At 54.3% G+C, this 18,226-nt stretch overlaps 1 protein-coding gene across 1 annotated transcript in view; it reads left to right on the forward strand.

Annotated features, from left to right (window-relative positions):
- The window catches only part of cfap45 (cilia and flagella associated protein 45), a 232,465-nt gene that overhangs the window by 151,438 nt on the left and 62,801 nt on the right, over nt 1-18,226 (forward strand). Inside the window, exons 6-8 of the mRNA XM_072510275.1 lie at nt 2,207-2,385; nt 2,980-3,109; nt 16,918-17,064. Of these exons, the coding sequence (XP_072366376.1) occupies nt 2,207-2,385; nt 2,980-3,109; nt 16,918-17,064 (456 nt within the window). The remainder of the gene's footprint in view (nt 1-2,206; nt 2,386-2,979; nt 3,110-16,917; nt 17,065-18,226) is intronic.

The following is an 18,226-nucleotide window of genomic DNA, read 5'->3' on the forward strand; positions in this document are numbered from 1 at the left end:
GTTATAGGCCATGGTTTAGAGAACACCAAAGTATATCCTGGAGTTCACCTGACCCACAACTGTTTATAGATTTTGGTTATGGGGAGCACAAGGGCCCACTTTACAGGTGTGATGCAACAGAGAACTAAAGTATTTTAAAAACAAAACGATGTTTATTCTATGTCATAGAATTTACAGTGCAGAAGGAGGCCATTCGGCCCATCGAGTGTGCACCAGCCCTTGGAAAGAGCACCCTACCCAAGGTCAACAGCTCCACCCGATCCCCATAACCCATTAACCCCACCCAACACTAAGGGCAATTTTGGACACTATAAGGGCAATTTATCATGGGCAATCCACCTAACCTGCACATCTTTGGACTGTGGGAGGAAACCGGATCACCCGGAGGAAACCCACGCACACATGGGGAGGATGTGCAGACTCCGCACAGACAGTGACCCAAGCCGGGATCGAACCTGGGACCCTGGAGCTGTGAAGCAATTGTGCTATCCACAATGCTACCGTGCTGCCCAAATCCAGTTAACATTTTATACACCCACAGTAAACATCTTAGCATCTACCTGTTCCTGTGCTGTATTGTTCTTTGTTCTTTGTTCTAATTAAGCTCTCCCAGAGTTGAACAATCTTACTGGGACCAGGCGCCTGCTGCCTTGAGCAAGGTGTGATCCCAGAACAAAGGTGTTAAAGAAGGTTATATAAGATTACAACAGGATCTTGACCAATTGGGCCAGTGGGCCGATGAATGGCAGATGGGGTTTAATTTAGATAAATATGAGGTGATGCATTTTGGTATAACGCCCCAAAAAGATACAGTACTCTATAGGTAACCCTTAGTAACTTGCCTAACAACATCCATAAGCCAAAACACTTTTAACAAAGACAGTCGATTTGAATTCTCTACAGAGAACCGTTATCACTTTTAAATTATCAAGTGATCTAAACACATTGTTTAACATACAGAGAGAGACCAGTATACATCTGCTTAGTTTGAATGCGGCTCTCCAACTGGAAGTGAAATTAAAACACAGCCAAAAAGAGCTTCCAGCTCAAAACAAAAGTAAAAAGCAGAATCACATTCCAGCTCCACCCACACAATGACATCACTGCAGCCATTTGATAAAACGCACTTTTCTTAAAGTGACTCTCACATGACACTGGGTTGTAAGGAGAGGCTGGATAAGCTGGGACTTTTTCCCCTGGAGCATAGTAAGCTTGGGGGTGAACTTATAGATGTCTATCAAATAACGAGGAGCTTCATAAGGTAGATAGTCAACATCTTTTCTGAAAGGTCGAGGAGTCTCGAACTAGAGGGCACAGGTTTAAGGTGAGAGGGGAGAGATACACAAGAGACCAGAGGGGACATTTCTTCACACAGAGGGTGGTGAGCGTCTGGAACGAGCTGCCAAAGGCAGCGGTAGAGGCGGGTACAATTGTTTTCCTTGAAAAAGCAGTTAGACAGTTACATGGGCAGGGTGGGTATAGAGGGATACGGGCCAAATGTGGGCAAGTGGGACTAGTTTAGTGATAGAAACTGGGCGGCATGGATAAGCTGGGCCAAAGGGCCTGTTTCCCTGCTGTAAACATCTATGACTCTAAGTTTTAAATTCTGGCAGAGCTGCAGAATCATTTGCATACAGTGAGGCTTGATTATTATTTCACTTTCGGGCAAGTTGTTCTCTACTACTTTTTGTCAAAGATTAAGTCTTGCATTCAACTTTGTCAAATCTTCAAAAAAACATGCTGTCACTTAGCTTCCCCTTCAAGCTACACATCATCCTAACTTGTTGCAGTTCTTTCACTGTCGCTGGGTCAAAACTTGAGCAGTGGGATCTTCCGTTCCGCCGGCAGCGCACACACGGCCACTGGTTTCCCGGCGGGGCGGGGTGGCCAACGTGGGAAATCCCATTGGCAGACAGCAGGAACGGAGAATCCTGCTGCTGGCGAGGGCGTGCCGTCCGGGAAAATGCAGCTAGCTGACCGGAGAATCCCGAGATCTCCTTCCTAACTGCACTGTGGGTGTAACCTTGACCTAACGAACTATAGCAGTTCAAGAAGGCGGCTCACGACCAGCTTCACAAAGGCAATTAGGAATGGGCACAAAATGCTGCCCTGACCAATGATGCTCAAATTTCATGAAAAAATAATCAAGTGTTTAATCGGACAGTGTAGGGAAAGCATTTCTAATCATGGTCCTGTATTTTTGTAGACTATTACAGATGCCAGGTGCCATGCAATCCGGGACGCTCAAATTCTGGAGAAGGAGCAGATTGAGAAAGAAATGACACAGGAGGAGAAGCGACTGGACACAATGATGGAGTTGGATCGTCAGAAAGCTATCAAGATGCAAGATGAACTTGAACGTATCAGAAAAGAAAATGGGCTAAGGTAAGAGAGGCAGAGAGCGAAAGAAAGACCAGGAAAAGAGACATAGATTGAAAAAACAAATCAGAGGGCGGGACATAGATTGAGAAAGAGGATGAGAGGGAGACAGAGGAAGAAGGAGCAGGACAGAGAAGTAAGCGAGACAGAGAGGGGGAGAGACAGGGAGAGAGGGAGAGAGACAGGGTGAGAGGGAGAGAGACAGGGAGAGAGCAGGAGAGAGAGGGAGAGAGACAGGGAGAGAGCAGGAGAGAGAGGGAGAGAGACAGGGAGAGAGAGAGGCATGGATTGAGACACAAACAGACTGAAAGAACAAGACAGGGTGAAGAATGGACTGAGGGCAGGGTGAGAGAGCGAGACACAGAGGGAGCCAAAAAAAGGGAGTGAAAGAGAAAAACAGGCAGACAGATAGAAGGACAGAGAATGATTGAGAGAGAAAGAGACAGAGGGAGAGAGGCAGAGAATGGGCATGGGCTGAGATGGAGTGACGGAGAGAGAGAGAGCGGCATGGAGAGGGAGGAGGAGGAGACAAAAATAGAAGCAGAAAGAGAGAGGATAGGATGGAGTGATTTTGTATAATTCTGCCATTTGCTGTCTCAGGGCCAAAGCTCAAATCATTCATCAGATTGAGGAGAGGGAACAAGAGCGGATGTTGCAGTTGGAACATAAAGCATTGAAGGCGATGGAGAGAGTTCAGGCAATGGAGAAAATGCAGCAGGATGATCTGGAGGTGAGAGAGGCAAACAGAGAGAATGAGACTGACAGTGAGAGTAAGAGAGCAAGAGCGAGTGAGCAAGAGTGAGAGGCAGAAACCCAGGGCGTGATTTTGCCAGAAATCAGCAGTGGACGATGGCGTGGGGTAAAAGTGGCATTTGGCCCACCAACAGTGATGGTGTTTTTCCCCACGGTATTGTGCACCACATAGAGAAGAAAATGTGAGTCCACTGGATTCACATTGGATCGCAGGCGCATATCCTCTGATTCGCTCATCCAGCCATCACTTCAGCATGTTAATGATGGGAGCGCTCCATTTAAAGGCCGCCCCAGCACTCACCAGCCACTCCTCCTTGATCGATGGCAAGTGATGTCTGGAAGGAAGGTTTGCCCCAAGTTCGCAGATGCCTCGCTCAAGAGATTGCTAGACACAGTGGAGGTGCGCTTGACCTTCTGTACGCATGCACAGGGAGCAGACCATCTGGCAGGTACATCAACCCAAGGTGGTGGCAGTGGTGGTTAGCGTGAACCCATTGCAGAGAAGGATGGGCATCAAGTGCTGCAAAAGGATGAATGACCTCCTCCGTTCTGCCAGGGTAAGTCACTCTTTGCATTACTGACACACACTCGCACACCCATCACCCCTCCGCAAGGATCTCAGTCAGTGCCAGCACACGGGACACCGCCGCCACTCTCCCCAAAACATCTTCATTTCCTGTGCATGTCGTGTTGTCATCACCTCACTGGTACCAGTCACCTGCACAATCTGCCCTGGCACGCACCGTGCTTACACTTTCTCCATCTGTTCTTCGTGCACGACAAGCTCACACAGAATAAAAGGGAGAGATGGGTGTAGGGATGCCAGAGATAAAAGTCCTCACTGATTTTGAGGAAAGAACCCTCCAGCTGGCTGGGTGGCACATCGGCTGCTCCTGTGCTGATGGAAAGGTGAGCAGTGAGGGTTCATCAGACAACACTGGTGTGACTCATGTCTCCTGTTTCTAAAGACCCTGACCGGCACTAATGAAATCTCCGTTCTTTTACAGGCACAGAGACCCACCCACTGCAACCTCCGCACCCACACCCTCCACACCCACCACACCCACACCGTCCACACCCACACCCACACCGTCCACACCCACACCCACACCCTCCACACCCACACCCACACCCTCCACACCCACACCCACACCCTCCACACCCACCACACCCACAACCTCCACACCCACACCCACACCCACACCGTCCACACCCATACCCACACCCTCCACACCCACACCCTCCACACCCGCACCCTCCACACCCACACCCACACCCTCCACACCCGCACCCTCCACACCCACACCCTCCACACCCACACCCACACCCACCACACCCACACCGTCCACACCCACACCCACACCCTCCACACCCACACCCACACCCACACCCTCCACACCCGCACCCTCCACACCAAACCCTCCACACCCACACCCACACCCTCCACACCCAACCCTCCACACCCACACCCACACCCTCCACACCCACACCCACACCCACACCCTCCACACCCGCACCCTCCACACCCAACCCTCCACACCCACACCCTCCACACCCACACCCTCCACACCCACACCCACACACACACCCTCGACACCCGCACCCACACCCATACCCTCCACACCCTCCGCACCCACACCCACACCCAGACCCTCCACACCCACACCCTCCACACCCACATCCTCCACACCCACACCCTCCACACCCACACCCGCACCCACACCCTCCACACCCACACCGTCCACACCCACACCCTCCACACCCACACCCACACCCTCCACACCCACACCCACACCCTCCACACCCACAACCACACCCTCCACACCCACAACCACACCCACACCCTCCACACCCACACCCACACCCTCTACACCCACACCCTCCACACCCACACCCTCCACACCCACACCCTCCACACCCACACCCTGCACACCCACACACTCCACACCCACACCCACACCCACACCCTCCACACCCACACCCTGCACACCCACACCCTCCACACCCACACCCACACCCTCCACACCCACACCCACACCCACACCCTCCACACCCACACCCTCCACACCCACACCCTCCACACCCACAACCTCCACACCCACACCCTCCACACCCACACCCACACCCACACCCTCCACACCCACACCCACACCCTCCACACCCACACCCACACCCACACCCTCCACACCCGCACCCTCCACACCCAACCCTCCACACCCACACCCACACCCTCCACACCCGCACCCTCCACACCCAACCCTCCACACCCACACCCACACCCACCACACCCACACCGTCCACACCCACACCCTCCACACCCACACCCACACCCACACCCTCCACACCCGCACCCTCCACACCCAACCCTCCACACCCACACCCTCCACACCCAACCCTCCACACCCACACCCACACCCTCCACACCCACACCCACACCCACACCCTCCACACCCGCACCCTCCACACCCAACCCTCCACACCCACACCCTCCACACCCACACCCACACCCACACCCTCGACACCCGCACCCACACCCATACCCTCCACACCCTCCGCACCCACACCCACACCCAGACCCTCCACACCCACACCCTCCACACCCACACCCTCCACACCCACACCCTCCACACCCACACCCACACCCTCCACACCCACACCGTCCACACCCACACCCTCCACACCCACACCCACACCCTCCACACCCACACCCACACCCTCCACACCCACAACCACACCCTCCACACCCACAACCACACCCACACCCTCCACACCCACACCCACACCCTCTACACCCACACCCTCCACACCCACACCCTCCACACCCACACCCTCCACACCCACACCCTGCACACCCACACGCTCCACACCCACACCCACACCCACACCCTCCACACCCACACCCTGCACACCCACACCCTCCACACCCACACCCACACCCTCCACACCCACACCCACACCCACACCCTCCACACCCACACCCTCCACACCCACACCCTCCACACCCACAACCTCCACACCCACACCCTCCACACCCACACCCACACCCACACCCTCCACACCCACACCCACACCCACACCCTCCACACCCACACCCACACCCTCCACACCCACACCCTCCACACCCGCACCCACACCCACACCCTCCACACCCACACCCACACCCTGCACACCCACACCGTCCACACCCACACCCTCCACACCCACGCCCACACCGTCCACACCCACACCCTTCACACCCACACCCTCCACACCCACACCCACACCCTCCACACCCGCACCCACACCCATACCCTCCACACCCACACCCTCCACACCCTCTGCACCCACACCCACACCCACACCCTCCACACCCACACCCTCCACACCCACACCCTCCACACCCACACCCTCCACACCCACACCCACACCCTCCACACTCACACTGTCCACACCCACACCCACACCCTCCACACTCACACCCACACCCTCCACACCCACACCCTCCACACCCACACCCACACCCTCCACACTCACACTGTCCACACCCACACCCTCCACACTCACACCCACACCGTCCACACCCACACCCACACCCACACCCTCCGCACCCACACCCTGCACACCCACACGCTCCACACCCGCACCCACAACCACACCCCCCACACCCACACCCTCCACACCCACACCCTCTGCACCCAGACCCTCTGCACCCACACACACATCCTCCACACCCACACCCTCCACACCCACACCCTCTGCACCCACACCCACAACACCCACACCCACACCCTCCACACCCACACCCACACCGTCCACACCCACACCCTCCACACCCACACCCTCCACACCCGCACCCTCCACACCCAACCCTCCACACCCACACCCACACCCTGCACACCCACACCCTCCACACCCACACCCTCCACACCCACACCCACACCCTCCACACCCGCACCCACACCCATACCCTCCACACCCACACCCTCCACACCCTCCGCACCCACACCCACACCCACACCCTCCACACCCGCACCCACACCCACACCCTCCACACCCACACCCTCCACACCCACACCCTCCACACCCACACCCACACCCTCCACAACCACACCCTCCACACCCACACCGTCCACACCCACACCCACACCCACACCCTCCGCACCCACACCCTGCACACCCACACGCTCCACACCCGCACCCACAACCACACCCCCCACACCCACACCCTCCACACCCACACCCTCTGCACCCAGACCCTCTGCACCCACACCCACATCCTCCACACCCACACCCTCCACACCCACACCCTCTGCACCCACACCCACAACACCCACACCCACACCCTCCACACCCACACCCTCCGCACCCACACCCTCCACACCCACATCCTCCACAAACACACCCAAACCCTCCATACCCACAACCTCCACACCCACACCCTCCACACCCAGACCCTCCACACCCACACCCTCCACACCCACACCCTCCACACCCACACCCACATCCTCCACAAACACACCCACACCCTCCATACCCACACCCTCCACACGCACACCCTCCACACCCACACTCACTCCCTCCACACCCACATCCTCCACAAACACACCCAAACCCTCCATACCCACAACCTCCACACCCACACCCTCCACACCCAGACCCTCCACACCCACACCCTCCACACCCACACCCTCCACACCCACACCCACATCCTCCACACCCACACCCACACCCTCCACACCCACATCCACACCCACACTCTCTGCACCCATACCCTCTGCACCCACACCCACACTCTCCACACCCACACCCTCCGCACCCACACCCTCCACACCCACACCCTCCACACCCACATCCACACCCACACCCTCCACACCCACACCCTCCACACCCACACCCTCCACACGCACACCCTCCACACCCACACTCACTCCCTCCACACCCACACCCTCCACACCCACATCCACACCCACACTCTCTGCACCCATACCCTCTGCACCCACACCCACACTCTCCACACCCACACCCTCCACACCCACACCCTCCACACCCACGCCCTCCACACCCACACCCTCCACACCCACACTCTCCGCACCCACACCCTCCACACCCACACCCTCCACACCCACACCCTCCGCACCCACACCCTCCACACCCACACCCTGCACACCCACACCCTCCACACCCACACCCTCCACACCCACACCCTCCAAACCCACACCCTCCACACCCACATCCACACCTACACCCTCCGCACCCACACCCTCCACACCCACACCCTGCACACCCACACCCTCCACACCCACACCCTCCACACCCACACCCTCCAAACCCACACCCTCCACACCCACATCCACACCTACACCCTCCACACCCACACCCTCCACACCCACACCCTCCACACCCACACCCTCCACACCCACACCCTCCACACGCACACCATCCACACCCACACCCTCCACACCCACATCCACACCTACACCCTCCACACCCACACCCTCCACACCCACATCCACACCCACACCCTCCACACCCACGCCCTCCACACCCACACCCTCCACACCCACATCCACACCCACACCCTCCACACCCACACCCTCCACACCCACGCCCTCCACACCCACACCCTCTGCACCCACACCCACACTCTCCACACCCACACCCTCCGCACCCACACCCTCCACACCCACATCCTCCACACCCACGCCCTCCACACCCACACCCTCCACACCCACACCCTCCGCACCCACACCCTCCACACCCACACCCTGCACACCCACACCCTCCACACCCACACCCTCCACACCCACACCCTCCAAACCCACACCCTCCACACCCACACCCTCCACACCCACACCCTGCACACCCACACCCTCCACACCCACACCCTCCACACCCACACCCTCCAAACCCACACCCTCCACACCCACATCCACACCTACACCCTCCACACCCACACCCTCCACACCCACACCCTCCACACCCACACCCTCCAAACCCACACCCTCCACACCCACATCCACACCTACACCCTCCACACCCACACCCTCCACACCCACGCCCTCCACACCCACACCCTCCACACCCACACCCTCCACACGCACACCATCCACACCCACACCCTCCACACCCACATCCACACCTACACCCTCCACACCCACACCCTCCACACCCACGCCCTCCACACCCACGCCCTCCACACCCACGCCCTCCACACCCACGCCCTCCACACCACACCCTCTGCACCCACGCCCTCCACACCCACACTCTCCACACCCACACCCTCCACACCCACACCCACACCCTCCACACCAAACGCCCTCCACACCCACACCCTCCACACCCACACCCTCCACACCCACACCCTCCACACCCACACCCTCCACACGCACACCATCCACACCCACACCCTCCACACCCACATCCACACCTACACCCTCCACACCCACACCCTCCACACCCACATCCACACCCACACCCTCCACACCCACGCCCTCCACACCCACACCCTCCACACCCACATCCACACCCACACCCTCCACACCCACACCCTCCACACCCACGCCCTCCACACCCACACACTCTGCACCCACACCCACACTCTCCACACCCACACCCTCCGCACCCACACCCTCCACACCCACATCCTCCACACCCACGCCCTCCACACCCACACCCTCCACACCCACACCCTCCGCACCCACACCCTCCACACCCACACCCTGCACACCCACACCCTCCACACCCACACCCTCCACACCCACACCCTCCAAACCCACACCCTCCACACCCACACCCTCCACACCCACACCCTGCACACCCACACCCTCCACACCCACACCCTCCACACCCACACCCTCCAAACCCACACCCTCCACACCCACATCCACACCTACACCCTCCACACCCACACCCTCCACACCCACACCCTCCACACCCACACCCTCCAAACCCACACCCTCCACACCCACATCCACACCTACACCCTCCACACCCACACCCTCCACACCCACGCCCTCCACACCCACACCCTCCACACCCACACCCTCCACACGCACACCATCCACACCCACACCCTCCACACCCACATCCACACCTACACCCTCCACACCCACACCCTCCACACCCACGCCCTCCACACCCACGCCCTCCACACCCACGCCCTCCACACCCACACCCTCCACACGCACACCCTCCACACCCACACCCTCCACACCCACGCCCTCCACACCACACCCTCTGCACCCACGCCCTCCACACCCACACTCTCCACACCCACACCCTCCACACCCACACCCACACCCTCCACACCAAACGCCCTCCACACCCACACCCTCCACACCCACACCCTCCACACCCACACCCTCCACACCCACACCCTCCACACCCACACCCTCCACACCCACACCCCCCACACCCACACCCTCTGCACCCAGACCCACACAAAAGTGACGCACTACAGTGCAGACTTTGTTTGCACTGAGTGCAGAATTTGGTGCATTTGAGTGCTATAGTGAGAGTTTGGTGACTGAGGGAGTTAGGTGAGGAGGGAGTAAGGTGCTCCTTTCATTTTGTTTCCTACATTTCCGCAAAGAGTGAGAAGAGAGCCAGGAGTTTACAGAGAGTGCAGCTGACTGGGAGCAGAGTCGGAGGGTGTTGTTCCAGTTGGTCCACAGGGCAGCTATATTCTGTAAGGTAAGAGGGGATGGAGGCTAGGCCAGTTGCATGCTCCTCCTGTAGGATGTGGGTGGTGAGGGATACCACCGGTGTCCCCGCTGACTATACCTGCGGGAAGTGCACCCAACTTCAGCTCCTCAAAGACCGTGTTAGGGAACTGGAGCTGAAGCTGGATGAACTTCGGATTATCCGGGAGGCAGAGGGGGTGATAGAGAAGAGTTACAGGGAGGTAACCACACCCAAGGTACAGGACAAGAATAGCTGGGTTACAGTCAGGTGAAAGAAAACAAACAGGCAGACAGTGCAGGGATCCCTCGTGGCCGTTCCCCTTCAAAACAAGTATACCATTTTGGATGCTGTTGGGGGGGATGACCTACCAGGGAAGGCCCTAGCAGCCAGGTCTCTGGCACTGAGTCTGGCTCTGGGGCTCAGAAGGGAAGGGGGGAGAATAGAAAAGCAATAGTAATAGGAGATTCAATGGTTAAGGGAATAGTAGGAGATTCTGTGGTCGCGAGCGAGACTCCCGGAAGGTATGTTGCCTCCCGGGTGCCAGGGCCAGGGATGTCTCGGATCGTGTCTTCAGGATCCTTAAGGGGGTGGGTGAGCAGCCAGAAGTCGTGGTGCACATTGGTACCAACGATATAGGTAGGAAAAGGGGTGTGGAGGTAATAAACGAATGTAGGGAGTGTGGTGATACACCACTGTACCTCCCTACCATTGTACATTGTATATAATAGTTGTGCGTAACGTGGCCCTGTAATACTGTGTATTGTACTGTAACTCTGCAGAGGTTCGGTCATTGGTAGGTAACCCGACCTGGCCACGGAGAGCTCCGCCTTAGCCACTCCCCCGGGAGTCAGTATAAGAACCTCTTCTGGGACAGGCCCCATTCTGTCTGGGGTCGTCTGTGTCGGGTAAGCCTCCCATGTAGTATATTAAAGCCTGAGTTAAAGTCTCACATGTCTTTGTGGTTCTTGACGCTTAGCGCATCAGGGAGTTAGGCTGGAAGTTGAAAGCCAGGACAGACAGAGTTGTCATCTCTGGTTTGTTGCCGGTGCCACGTGATAGCGAGGCTAGAAATAGGGAGAGAGTGCAGCTGAACACGTGGCTGCAGGAATGGTGTAGGAGGGAGGGCTTCAGGTATTTGGATAATTGGAGCGCATTCTGGGGAAGGTGGGACCTGTACAAGCAGGACGGGTTGCACCTGAACCAGAGGGGCACCAATATCCTGGGAGGGAGGTTTTCTAGTACTCTTCGGGAGGGTTTAAACTAATTTGGCAGGGGAATGGGAACCGGATTTGTAGTCCAACAACTAAGGTAGCCAATATTCAGGATGCCAAAGCATGTAGTGAGGCAGTGGGGAAGGGAACACTGACAAAGGAGAGTACTTGCAGGCACGGACATGGGTTGAAGTGTGTATACTTCAACGCAACAAGCATCAGAAATAAGGTGGGTGAACTTAAGGCATGGATCGGTACTTGGGACTACGATGTGGTGGCCATCACGGAAACCTGGATAGAAGAGGGGCAGAAATGGTTGTCAGAGGTCCCTGGTTATAGATGTTTCAATAAGATTAGGGAGGGTGGTAAAAGAGGTGGGGGGTGGCATTGTTAATTAGAGATAGTATAACAGCTGTAGAAAGGCAGTTCAAGGAGTATCTGCCTACTGAGGTAGTATGGGTTGAAGTCAGAAATAGGAAAGGAGCAGTCACCTTGTTAGGAGTTTTCTATAGGCCCCCCAATAGTAGCAGAGATGTGGAGGAACAGATTGGGAAACACATTTTGGAAAGGTGCAGAAGTCACAAGGTAGTCGTCATGGTGACTTCAACTTCCCAAATAGTTGGGATGAGGTGGTGTTTGTGCAGTGTGTCCAGGAAGCTTTTCTAACACAGTATGTAGATTGTCCGACCAGAGGAGGGGCAATATTGGATTTGGTACTTGGTAATGCACCAGGGCAAGTGATAGATTTGTTAGTGGGGGAGCATTTTGGAGATAGTGACCACAATTCTGTGACTTTCACTTTAGTAATGGAGAGGGATAGGTGTGTGCAACAGGGCAAGGTTTACAATTGGGGGAAGGGTAAATACACTGCTGTCAGACAAGAATTGAAGTGCATAACTTCGGAACATAGACTGTCAGGGAAGGACACAAGTGAAATGTGGAACTTGTTCAAGGAACAGGTACTACGTGTCCTTGATATGTATGTCCCTGTCAGGCAGGGAAGAGATGGTCGAGTGAGGGAACCATGGTTGACAAGAGAGGTTGAATGTCTTGTTAAGAGGAAAAAGGATACTTATGTGAGGCTGAGGAAACAAGGTTCAGACAGGGCACTGGAGGGATACAAGATAGCCAGGAGGGAACTGAAGAAAGGGATTAGGAGAGCTAAGAGAGGGCATGAACAATCTTTGGCGGGTAGGATCAAGGAAAACCCCAAGGCCTTTTACACATATGTGAGAAATATGAGAATGACTAGAGCAAGGGTAGGTCCGATCAAGGACAGTAGCGGGAGATCGTGTATTGCGTCTGAAGAGATAGGAGAGGTCTTGAATGAGTACTTTTCTTCTGTATTTACAAATGAGAGGGGCCATATTGTTGGAGAGGACAGTGTGAAACAGACTGGTAAGCTCGAGGAAATACTTGTTAGGAAGGAAGATGTGTTGGGCATTTTGAAAAACTTGAGGATAGACAAGTCCCCCGGGCCTGACGGGATATATCCAAGGATTCTATGAGAAGCAAGAGATGAAATTGCAGAGCCGTTGGCAATGATCTTTTCGTCCTCACTGCCAACAGGTGTGGTACCAGGGGATTGGAGAGTGGCGAATGTTGTGCCCCTGTTCAAAAAAGTGACTAGGGATAACCCTGGGAATTTCAGGCCAGTTAGTCTTACTTTGGTGGGAGGCAAAGTAATGGAAAAGGTACTGAAGGATAGGATTTCTGAGCATCTGGAAAGACACTGCTTGATTTGGGATAGTCAGCACGGATTTGTGAGGGGTAGGTCTTGCCTTACAAGTCTTATTGAATTCTTTGAGGAGGTGACCAAGCACGTGGATGAAGGTAAAGCAGTGGATGTAGTGTACATGGATTTTAGTAAGGCATTTGATAAGGTTCCCCATGGTAGGCTTCTGCAGAACGTAAGGAGGCATGGGATAGTGGGAAATTTGGCCAGTTGGATAACGAACTGGCTGACCGATAGAAGTCAGAGAGTGGTGGTAGATGGCAAATATTCAGCCTGGAGCCCAGTTACCAGTGGCGTACCGCAGGGATCAGTTCTGGGTCCTCTGCTGTTTGTGATTTTCATTAATGACTTGGATGAGGGAGTTGAAGGGTGGGTCAGTAAATTTGCAGACGATACGAAGATTGGTGGAGTTGTGGATAGTGAGGAGGGCTGTTGTCGGCTGCAAAGAGACATAGATAGGATGCAGAGCTGGGCTGAGAAGTGGCAGATGGAGTTTAACCCTGAAAAGTGTGAGGTTGTCCATTTTGGAAGGACAAATATGAATGCGGGATACAGGGTTAACGGTAGAGTTCTTGGCAATGTGGAGGAGCAGAGAGATCTTGGGGTCTATGTTCATACATCTTTGAAAGTTGCCACTCAAGTGGATAGAGCTGTGAAGAAGGCCTATTGTGTGCTCGCGTTCATTAACAGAGGGATTGAATTTAAGAGCCGTGAGGTGATGATGCAGCTGTACAAAACTTTGATAAGGCCACATTTGGAGTACTGTGTACAGTTCTGGTCGCCTCATTTTAGGAAGGATGTGGAAACTTTGGAAAAGGTGCAAAGAAGATTTACCAGGATGTTGCCTGGAATGGAGAGTAGGTCTTACGAGGAAAGGTTGAGGGTGCTAGGCCTTTTCTCATTAGAGCGGAGAAGGATGAGGGGTGACTTGATAGAGGTTTATAAGATGATCAGGGGAATAGATAGAGTAGACAGTCAGAGACTTTTTCCCCGGGTGGAACAAACCATTACAAGGGGACATAAATTTAAGGTGAATGGTGGAAGATGTAGGGGGGATGTCAGAGGTAGGTTCTTTACCCAGAGAGTAGTGGGGGCATGGAATGCACTGCCTGTGGAAGTAGCTGTGTCGGAAACATTAGGGACCTTCAAGCAGCTATTGGCTAGGTACATGGATTACTGTAGAATGATATAGTGTTGATTAATTTGTTCTTAAGGGCAGCACGGCAGCATTGTGGATAGCACAATTGCTTCACAGCTCCAGGGTCCCAGGTTCGATTCCGGCTTGGGTCACTGTCTGTGCGGAGTCTGCACATCCTCCCCGTGTCTGCGTGGGTTTCCTCCGGGTGCTCCGGTTTCCTCCCACAGTCCAAAGATGTGCAGGTTAGGTGGATTGGCCATGATAAATTGCCCTTAGTGTCCAAAATTGCCCTTAGTGTTGGGTAGGGTTACTGGGTTATGGGGATAGGGTGGAGGTGTTGACCTTGGGTATGGTGCTCTTTCCAAGAGCCGGTGCAGACTCGATGGGCCGAATGGCCTCCATCTGCACTGTAAATTCAATGATAATCTACGATTAATCTAGGACAAAGGTTCGGCACAACATCGTGGGCCGAAGGGCCTGTTCTGTGCTGTATTTTTCTATGTTCTATGTTCTATAAGTGTTGCTTTATTGAACATAATTGTGTGTACAATTAGACTCTCGGCATGTCAATTGAGATATAACTGAATGATCTCAGCTGCAATTTGATTATCATTACTGATCTGTCAATAATGAGCCTCCAGAATCTCCCCCGCCACCAGATTTGAGTGGATGGATCAAACCATGATGACTGACCATAGACACCCATCAATCAGGCTTCCTTCTCTCTGTGAAGCCATTCTTAGCAGCAGAAGGCAACCTCAGGAACGGTGATTTTCACATTTGCCAGTCTTGCCTCTGGTAGCCTGGAGTATTTTCACTGCTCACCTGGGATCTTCTCCCTCCAGCCTTGCATTTTGACCCATGCTATCCTTCCAGTTTTAGCCCCAGTAACCTCCCACTGACCCCGATAGTCTTTCAGGTTTACCCAGGCTTCCCTCAAGTTCAAGGCTCCTCACCCCCGCCTCAGATCTCGGTGCACCCCAACTCAGTCCCCAGTACCCCTGAGTCATGCTTGCTCACCCCTGATTGCTTTCCTGGTGCCTCCCTCTCCCCTCCAAAATATGGGGAGCCACTCGTGAGCGCTGCATTGTTCCAAAATCCCCTTGGAGGTCTGCTCACCAAGTGCATGCCTTTTGAAACCAGTCATGATTCATGCCATCATGACCCACGCTGCCGTGGGAGGACTTTTGGGGTGGGCGGAGGGGGTGGAGGGAATAATTCCTGCAGAGACCCAACAATCAGATGCAATTTGATGGAAATCAGGTTGCCGACGTGGCCACTGATGGGTGGGAGGGGACGATGGCAAGAAGCTATCCACGGATGAGAAAGTAAGAGTAGTGAATGAGAGAGAGTGAGTGAGTGAAAGGGAATGCGAGAGAGAGAGAGAGAGAACAAGATTGAGTGAAAGCCAGAGCTCCAACTCCACCTCCTCCTTTCCCTCTTACAAATATATCAATTAAGGGCAGGAGCAGCTCCCACGGCTCCTCCAGGCTGCTCTTGGCTGTTCTGATTCTAATTTCAATCTCACATACCTGCCGACCCCCTTGTTAATCAAGAATCTATCTAGCTCTATCTTAAATATATTCTTCTTCCCTCCCATTTGCCTCCTCCACCAGCCCCCCCCCAATTTCCCACTCCTCTTCTGCCTCTCCTACTCTTCTCCAACTTTCCCCACCCTCTACCTCACCCTTCCATTTCAACCCTCCTACCTCTCCCACCTACACTCCTTATGTCCTCCTCTGCCAATCGTTGCACCCCTGTCCCTCTCACCTATCCTTTCCTCCACTCCATCCTCTGCATTTCTCCTTCCTTCTCCACTCTTCAACTCTTTGCCCCCTTCCCCAGCCCCTCTGCCCCACCAGACCCTCCCCTCCCCTCCCAATAATCCCATTCCCTCTTCCCTGTCTCCTCCCCTTTTAACAAAGTCCTTCTCACAGTTTGCTCTTTCCTCCTTTTCGTACCTTGACACCTTACCCTTTGACCCTCACAATCTGCTTCTTCCCTCTCTCTTAGTCCTCAATAACCTCTCCCATGCATAGAACTTGCAGGAGAAGCGTCGGCAACAGAGGAGGAGACACCAGGACATCAAAGAGTCCAATGAGCAAGTGCAGCGACATCGGGAGATGATGCACCAGCAAGACCAGCAGGCCGATCAGAAAGTGCGGGACTTCCAGAACGCCAAGATGGTAAAAGGCCATGACAGTGGGGAAGAGAGAGAGACTTGGGAATGTGAGAGAAAGCGAGAGAGAGAGAGAGAGAGAGAGATGGACAGGGAAGTAGGGGAGGAGCCATTGAGTAATTTAGTGCATATAGTTGCATTGGCAGAAAGATGGCCAGAACAGGACTGGATACTTAACATCCCGGGTTATAAGGTTTTTAGCAGGAAAAGGGTGGGTAAAAAGGGAGCAGATGAAGCAATCTTGGTCTATGGTAGTATCAGAGCTCTTGAACGAGATGCAGCTCCTGAATTAGAATCTAGATGGTTGGAGGTGAGGAACAGGAAGGGAGCAGTGACCTTGTTTGGTATTTACTGGAGACCTCCAAATAGTGGGGAGGAAGCAGAAGAGAGCATTTGTAGGCAGATTATGGAAACTTACAGGACAAGTAGGGCTGTGACAGTTGGGATTTCAATTACCCGAAGGTAGACTGGGAAAATGGTAGAGTGTGGGACACGGAAGGAGAGAAATTCCTGTAGTGAGTGCAGGAGAACTTTCTGGAACAGTACATTTCCAGTCCTACCAGGGAGCAAGCTGTGCTGGACCTGGTCTGAGGCAATGAGGCAAGGCTGGACAACGTCAGAGTGAGGGATTCATTGGGAAGTAGCGATCATAATATAATACAATTCAATATTAAGTTGGAATAGGATAAAAATCAGTCACGAATTAAGGTCCCAACCTGGAAGAGTGCAAATATTAAAGGTCTAAAAGTTTAACTGGAGCAGGTTGATTGGAAACGCATTTTGGTGGATAGAACAGTGGATGAAAAATGGGAGATTTTCAAAGGAGCGATGAATAGGATACAGCTAGGTACGTACCCATGAGAAATAAATACGGGGTATCCAAAGCTAGAGGATCCTGGATGACTGAGGATATTGCTGATAAAATAAGGAAGAAAAAAAGAGGTATAATGCATGCCGGAATAAAAGTAGCAATAGAAATCAGGAAGAGTAGGGCGACTCGGTGGTGCAGTGGTTAGCATGGGGGTCTCACCCCCAAACCCCAAAAAGATGTGCAGGGCAGGTGAATTGGCTACACTAAATTGCCCCTTAATTGGAAAAAAAAGAATTGGGTACTCTAAATTTATTTTTAAAAATCAGGAAGAGTATCTCAAATGCAGGAGAGAGTCTCA

The sequence above is a fragment of the Scyliorhinus torazame genome, chromosome 7 (assembly GCF_047496885.1).
Source record: "Scyliorhinus torazame isolate Kashiwa2021f chromosome 7, sScyTor2.1, whole genome shotgun sequence".
In the NCBI taxonomy this organism is placed as follows: domain Eukaryota; kingdom Metazoa; phylum Chordata; class Chondrichthyes; order Carcharhiniformes; family Scyliorhinidae; genus Scyliorhinus; species Scyliorhinus torazame.